Source organism: Struthio camelus, chromosome 3, assembly GCF_040807025.1.
Source record: "Struthio camelus isolate bStrCam1 chromosome 3, bStrCam1.hap1, whole genome shotgun sequence".
Taxonomy (NCBI): domain Eukaryota; kingdom Metazoa; phylum Chordata; class Aves; order Struthioniformes; family Struthionidae; genus Struthio; species Struthio camelus.
In genome coordinates this window covers 43,241,884-43,249,923 of record NC_090944.1, presented here as the reverse complement: position 1 = coordinate 43,249,923, position 8,040 = coordinate 43,241,884, and the positions used below count along the sequence as shown (strand labels likewise).

Genomic DNA, 8,040 nt, shown 5'->3' with positions numbered 1-8,040 from the left:
AAGGCGAAACGAAATTGAATTGTATTAAAATCACTGTATCTAATTATTTAGTGCGTCCTTTTGGGGGGGCACTCCTGTGGCCGGGCTGTTCCTGGAATACCCCCCTCCCTCCCCCCATCCCCAGCGGTACCGGGGCTCCCAGCAGGAGCTTGCCCGGTGCTTCCCTGCGAGCGCCTCGGCAGGAGCCGCGCCGGGCGAGCCCCTTTCTGCGCTGTTCTCCCGCCGTGGTCCCCCCCCGCCCCCCTTCCCCCGGTCCCACCGGGCCCTGCCGCGCCGGGAGGGCGGCGGGGTGGTCCCTGGCACGGCGGGCCGGGCCCCTGCCCTCCGGGGCGCGCTGCCGCGGCGCCCGCCCGCCTCATGCCGCAGGAATGCGCCGAGGTATGCGCCAGTTTCCAGAAGTGGATCCCCTTCCTTGCTGGAGCAGAGGAGCGCATATATCATGCGGTGGCAGCAGTCCACCTTCCCTGCAGTTTCGTAACCGCTTACGAGGGTAAATTGAGAGTTGGGAACAGCCCTCTATTAAGTAGCAGATTGAGAAGAGGCTCTTCCCACTCGGAGAAGGCAAGTCTTCCCAGACGGACCCTCACGTTGGGAGCTACAGTCACCGAGGCGTCTCCTCCGCTCGCAGCTGCTGCCGCTGCTTTCTGCGCCGCCTTGCGCCGCCGCTGCTACTCGCTGCTCCCTCCACAAGGTGCCCCCGGAGCTTCATCCTTTCTCCTCCTCCCTCCATCCAGGTCCTACGGCTGCTGCTGCTGGCGCCGCTGGAGCCGCCGCCGGAGGAGCTGCCCCGCCACCGACCCCGGCACCCCGCTGCCGCCCGCAAGGTCTGTGCGAGCCCAGGAGCGGGGCCCCCTGCCCTCCTCCGCGCCCAGCCCTCTCGCCTTTCCCTATGTACCGCGTACGCCGAGAGATGCGCTCCAGGGCGCGAGTAGTAGCGGGGTGCGTGTGCATGTGCGTGTGCGTGCCGGGTGTGCCGCAGCCGTCGGGCACGGCGGTGGCAGGTGCCCGCGGGGGAGCGCGGCCGCGGAGGCTGCGCGGGAGCGCAGCGTGGGCACCCGGCGAGGTGTGCAAGCGCTGCTCCTTCTGGCAGGAGCGCTCTCTTCCCCTCCTCTGTGTATGTGCAGCTCCTTGGAAGTTCTTTCTCCTGCTCCTGATTTTTATGGCTTTGACAGCTAGTGGGTTTTTCTTTCTTTTATTTTTTTTTCCGTTTAGGTTATTTTTCTTTTCCTTCTCGAAAGTGTTAAACGTCGCTCGCTGCGCAGTTCGGAATTGCATTGGGTAGTTTTTGTGGTTGGAATTGGTGTGAGATTGGACTGGTAGTGGCGAAAGCACGCTTTTTTTTTTTTTTTAAGTGGTCCCTTAAGATCAAAGGTAAAGTCTTTAGTCCTACTACAAAGTCTGCTTTTGTCCCAGTAAAGCCAGGAGAGGACATCTGCTCTGCCACCTCTAGGAGTTCTTTCAAACGCCCAAGTTTGAGAGAAAGAAATGAAGTGTTGGCTAGGCGGTCAAACGAATGTTTTAGCCGAGAAGTTTTATTTCAGAAAAGAAAAAATGTGTATCAGGAATGGCAGTGTTGCAACTTCTAGATGCCTTTGTGCGATGGTTCATTTCTGGTGCTCTTCAAAAGGATCAAAAGATGGCACTCCAAGCCCACACAATATTTCCGGGACAAAAGTCCTTTTAAATGTTGAGTTTAAAAAAAATCCGTGAGCTCGCTGCAGAATGCTTTAAAGTGAATGTGCTCAGGGCTTGCCATTTCCCATGCGGAGCAGTGAAATGATTTTGGAGCTCTCAGGGACCATTTAATATTAATTTCGGTCATTCTTATGTTAGAGATGGGAACCCACTACGGTCAATATCACACTTCTTGTTACTGCGGGAGGTACCATTGAACGAAAACCATAGCTCAGTTGTTCTGCCGGCTCTTGGTAATTTTACTCACTGTAAGGCAGTTGACCAAGGCAACTGTATGCAGCGGTGCGGCGGACGCCTGTGAGCTTCGGTGCCAGTGGCTGAGAAGGGTATTCTTGGAATTTGGTAGCGTCTAACGGCTACTTATGCCTTGCTGTTCAGTTCTGTACATGGCAGGAAAATATATTCGTCTTCAGCTGTTTCTGAGGACCAGTGATTTATGTATTTTTGTTTTATTTTGCTTTTGGCACCTTCCCGATGAAATTTGTTGGCTAATTGCTTGTGGAGTTCTCTTTCCTCCAGTCTAATTATGATATATGATGCATTTATTACTTTATGCAAACAAATCACCCCTCTCCTACTTGTTGAGATTAAAAAAAAAAACTTTCATGTGTACGTAATAAGAGCTGTACATATGAGCTCTTACTTAGACAAAAAAATCATATGGCAGTTTTACCGGAGTAATTTGGAGTAGTTTGTTGTGAACCTTGAGTACATATATACATATATATATATAGCTGTAAAGATATCGCTGCTTGCAATTGGGAGCCACTAAATCGGCCTAACTCCCACCTATTTTGCCAGTCAACTTGCAGTGATCGTGAGACTCATTCTCCTGCCTACTTTTTATGGTGTATTTAAAACGCATTTTCTCTCAGAACGTGTAAATGAATTATCAGATGTTGAAACGTCGTGGCTAGACAGACGTTTCAGGTTTCAGTTGTGTGTTACACACACTTCTGCATAATCTATTTCAGTCCTTCAAGAAATGAAGAATTGCACATTCGTAGGCAGAACCCCTCAAAAAAAAAAAAGTTTTATTGCAGTTTCCAAACTGCCTTGAGACCACTAAAGCACAATTTACTAAGTGCTTCAGCAGTTATGAAAAAGGAGCCGAATAAAATCCCCAGCTGAAAGAGACATTTGGTTGATTCGGGGCAGCGGTGAGCCGCCAGCGAGCCATCGAGGGGCTCGGCGCTGCGCTGGCGGAGCGGCCCCGGCCCCGGCCCCGGGCAGCTGCCGGCGTCCCCCGACGTTAGGAACAAAGGGCGCGTTATTACGAGGCCAGACTCTCCGGTTAGTCACGGCGATCTGTCATAGTTTTGGACGGCTTTTCCAGTGGGAGAGGTTTTTAACCTGGTCGCGTGGGGGGAGGTGGTTGGGGGGGGGGTGTTGGGGATAAGCGAACAAAGCGGCGGCCACCCTTCCCCTGTTTTGTGTTTCATGAACACACCCACGCCGTCCTCTAACCCGTGCGTCTCGTCTCCTTCTTCTTCCTCCCTTTTTTGTTTCCCCCCCCCTCCAATGGCTGCAGATTCATTCATGTGGCTGTGACCCGGCAGGGCAGAGATGAAGACGGAGCTGTGCGCGGCGCTGGCGGCCCTGTGCGCGGCCGCCCTCCTCTCCTGCGCAGAGGCTGAAGGTAACCTCGCCCTCCCTGCCCCTTCGCGTTGGCTGACGAGCAGACCGGCCGGCCGCACTCTCAGCCGCCGCCTCCCTCCCGCCCTCCCTCCCTCCCCGTTTTTTTTTTTTGCGTGTAACTCCTGCACTTTCTCTCCTTCTCTCCTTCAGAGAAACGCCTCTCCTTCCTTGCCCAGCTCCTTCTGTGCTCTCTTCCCTCCAGCTACTCAGACAAACCGTAGCTCCCTCTCTCTGTCTCTCTGGTGTGCTGTCCACACCGCCACGGCAGCCAGGAGGCGGGCTGCGGGCCCACGACCGGCCCGGCCCGGCCCCGCGCAGCGCCCGCGCCCGCGGAGCAGCCCGCTGCCGCCGCCGCCGCCGCCGCGGCACAGGCGGCACCGCGCTTCCCGCCCCGGGGCCGCGCAGCGCGGGCGCGCACCCTGCTGGCTGTGAATGGCACTGTACAGTAGTATTGGGTTTGATCTGATTTAGAGAGAAAAAAAAAAAAAAAACACACACACGTACATACACACACAAAACAACCTAAAGCTTTAAAATAAAATACTCCAACACAGTCCGGCTCTCTGCGCCTGTGTGGTTTGTTCAGACTGGCCCTGAGCGGAGGCGTCGCTCGGGGTCTTCGTGGGGGCGGCCGCAGGCCTGGCCCCTGCCCGAGCCCGGGGGCCGCCACCGCCACCTCGCTTGGCTCTGCTAGGAGGCTGGTGGGGCCCCCACGCTGCCCTGGGGCAATGGCACCACCGCGACCTGCTCCCCAGGGCCTGCCCTGGCCGCCGGGGCTTGGCTGAGCTCTGGCACGCGTGTGGCGCCGTCTTCCGCAGAAAGGCCATTCTTCTTCTTCTTCTTCTTCTTCTTCCTCTTCTTCTTCTTCTTCTTCTTCTTCTTCTTCCTCCTCCTCTTGTGGGGCCCTGGCCCAGTCTTGCCAGAGATTCGGGTCCCCGGCAGCATCCTGCCTTCTGCGGCGGGGACAAAGGCCGGGAGAGAGCCGCGAGGTAGGACGGTGGAGCCCACCACGTGGCATGGCGCCTGCCGCTCAAAATGTGGCTCGAAATGACCTACCCCCCGAGGCATTTGCCTCCCTGATGGATTGACAGCAAGTATGAGGGTAACCTTGTTTATCTTCTTACATGTGAGCTGAATGGCTGTGGTAACCGTAATGGTATTTTTGTTAGCAGTATGTGCCAGGGAAAAAAAAGGTATGAGGCCCATCTTCATGGCCTGCTTTGTAATGGCTATATATGACCTTTGGGGCCTGACTCCGTATTAGGGTTAATCAAGCCTCTGGGGTTGAACTCGCCTAGATTTTTTGCAAAAGCAGAAGCCAGTTTCTGATAATTCAGTTTTTCCTTTCTCTTTCTCTATTGGATTGAAGCAAGTTCTCTGATGATGGCCTGCTGGGCTCCTCTCTGTATTTGGACGTGGTCGCCTTGGCTCATGGCTGCTAAAAGCGCAGCATCTAAGAGACTCCTCTGGGGTATTTCCTCCCACAGCAGCAGTGCTTGCTTGGGGCAGACAAACTTGAAATAGATTGGCTTTTTGGAAAGTATGACATTTCCACTAGCAGTATAACATCTGGTCACCCTAGGGGAGAAGTAGCCTGCTGCCTCCCCTCTCACGCTACATTGTTGTTGGCTGAAGAACCAGAAAGGTCATTTAAAGTCATTTCAGAGTTGCATTTGAAATGCAGGACCACTGCTCTAGCGAAAGCTGAAAAAATACATGGTTTTCAGGGAAGAAGAGAGTGAGTGTATTTGTGCACGCTTCCCCATTTTAGGAAGGATCTCATTCAGAGCTAGTCGTGTTGCTGTTGCCCTGCTCCATTGCAGTATGGACTGAATTAGTAGTAGTTTGAGTATTGTTATTGAAAGCTGTGAAAATATGTTTGGAGCAGCCCACAGTTGCATTATAATCATGACGCTAGATGCATTACCAGTCAAGCTGGCTAAGTTTGTTTAATTCTCATTTTGAGGCGTGGGCCTTTGTTAAGCAAAAGAATAGGTAAAGCCTGATCTTTTGAGTTGTACAGCAGTTGCCAATAGGACTGACAATACTCCACATTCAGAAATTTCTATTTAATAAAATACTTAATCTACAGTAGTCAGCTTTCCAAAATAAATTTTTCATAGCTCAAGAGTTTTGAAGTAAGAGGAATATGACGTGCAGTGAGAAATAGTGGTGCTGAAAATAGGACATCAAAACTTGGATTACCTTAGGATTTACTCTTGCAAAAACTATAGAGCTTTCTATAGAGCTTTTTCAGGCTTTTTTTTTTTTTTTTCCCTCACTAAACTGGTCATCCTTCTGCACTGTTTTAACTTTGTTCTTCAGTTTTGCATCATTTTGTAAACTGCATGCTGGATCTTTCTTACTTTAGTTCTGGTCTCACTACAACTGAAAACCTGTCTACAGAACTGAAGTTCTCCTGTGGATGTCTGTCCCTTTAGTCTGTTACTCCAACCTTCACCTCATGCTGTGGTGCAGTCCTTTCCCCATCATTCCTGAGTCAGGCTGCTGGCGTCAATACAGATATATGACTGGTGCTTCTTTTGTGCATTTCTTCTTCCCTTTTTTTCATGACTCTCCATGTGGTTTTCACCAGAGATGCAATTTGAATTTTGTTTCCCTGAGATATAGGTAGACACTTGCTGAGATGAAAAAGGGAGAGGAGGAAAAGAAGGGAGAGGACCAGTTGATATGATAAAGGCTGTAGGTGTGGGCTGGGAAGGTGGAGTGAACGCAAAGGGAGGGAAGAACATAGATTTTCAGTTTTTCTGCCCTCCTCCAGCCTTTATTTTTCAGTCTCCCTGGGAGTAGATCTGATATTGATGCTCACAGATTCCTGAATACTCCATAATTAAACTATTTTTTCATCAGTATCACAGCTACTCTGTGGTCCTTCATGACAGCAGTGCTCTGTTGCTGTTGGCAAGGACAGTGAGCTACAGTAATGGCGACAGAGCTTTCCTACAGAAATAATCCAATGCAAGGATTTATATTTGGACATTTACTGTAGCAGTAAGGAGCATAAAACCAACCAAAGTCTGAATACTTCCATGGCATTTTGCTGGGGAAGTTGTTCATTCACCCTGGACAAGGAAGCCAATTCAGTTTTCAGGCTCTGCGTTTTGCTGTTTTCAGTGGAATTCTACTTCTTCTATTTTGCTGTCTTTCTGATTTCTGTACTTGCAGCTTTAACTTCTCGTGCATGATGCTATAGCTTATGATCTGTTTGTTTCTTGTCCCTTTAGTCCAGCACTGTAATACTCCACTGCATTCCATGTATATCTTTGTGTCAAGGATATTCTTTTTTGTCACAGTTTGTTTTCCACCTGTGATCACAAAAAGCAAGGGGAAATCTATATCCTTCAGACAGATAAGAATGCTTTCATTTTTTAGTCATAGTTAAGCCAAGTAGATTGGTATGTGAATAACCTGTTAGTTATGATCTCAAGGTAGTGCTGTTATGGTATCATGGCTTAGGTAGTGTATTGTGTTTAGTGATACAGAGGGGTTTCCAAAGGCCCAGAAAAGGAATGAGAACATTGGTTCTGAGTGACTTTTAGGCCTTCCTTTGTGCGTCTAAAATTTCTTTCCATGGCATTTTAATTAGTAACACATTCTATTTCTGATCCCACTGAACGTTTGAAAGTCTGACTCTTCAGCTTTTTAGGAAATGATTCGGACCTAGAAAAGTCTGTTTTCTAGACTGGAAGGAGAGCATCACTGAGCAAGGTATATGGCCTTTGTGTAGTTCAGGGCCTCATGTTGAAAAAATAAAATCTATCTTCAAGACATGCAATACAGTAAGTGACAAATAATTGCAGCACTGCAGTTATAGAGGAGTAAAAAGTTTTTCATGTGTTGAATACATTAATTTTCGTAGACTAAATGGTTCAGAGATTATCCAGGATAGCTGAAACTTTTCAAATTATTCACCTATTTGACTTTGGATCTGGTTGGTGGGACCTTTATTTCACTACCAGTTGATATCTGATCTCTGTCTTTTGAGAAATCAGTTGTTGATTTCCAAGTTCCTAAAGAGAGATTGACTGCCTTGCAGTGGAATCTTATAGATTTGACTGTGAAAGTACAATCTGTGTATTCATGAGGGTGATTTATAAGTCCCTGTTTTTCCTACTGCTAATTAGAAGCAAAGCGTTTGTGTGTGTGTATATAGAGACACATATGCACGTATATGCATATATATGCACAAACATGCCTAAAATTCTGTAAATATTCACGCATGCAGTGTGTGCATATATATATATACAATTGTATTGTTACATATGCCTTGATAAACATATTAAAAATGAAATGTTTTCAAAGTATACTCATGTGAGTTACCTTGTATTTTGAAGAAATTGTATATACATATATACAATTTAAAAAGTGCAAGCATACAGATAACAATGTTTTTGTGTTGTGATTGGCAATGAATATCTAACAAGGCTGAGAAGTTCCTCATTACTACGTTGCTGGGTTGCAACTCATTCTTTCTCTCAATCGGACTGGCAACACTGACGCCGAAGGAGCTTGACTGGGATGGTGATGTAGCTACTTGTGTCAACACAAATTCATGCCATATATCAAGAAAAGAGTAAATGAGGAATATTGGCATCTCTCATCCTCAGCCGGGCTTATCTCAGTGAGACCAAGAATGGGCTTATTCTTCAACTTCTGTGGTCTGCTCGCCTGTTAATTTACATACTA

General features: G+C 48.6%; 1 protein-coding gene across 3 annotated transcripts in view; it reads left to right on the top strand.

Annotated features, from left to right (window-relative positions):
* The first annotated feature begins 547 nt into the window (after positions 1-547).
* COL12A1 (collagen type XII alpha 1 chain) overlaps positions 548-8,040 on the top strand; it is a 106,284-nt gene continuing 98,791 nt past the window's right edge. For all 3 annotated transcript variants that reach the window (XM_068937562.1, XM_068937564.1, XM_068937565.1), the window contains exons 1-2: positions 548-824; positions 3,227-3,334. In XM_068937562.1, coding sequence (XP_068793663.1) covers positions 3,262-3,334 — 73 coding nt within the window. In that variant the 5' untranslated portion in view covers positions 548-824; positions 3,227-3,261. The remainder of the gene's footprint in view (positions 825-3,226; positions 3,335-8,040) is intronic.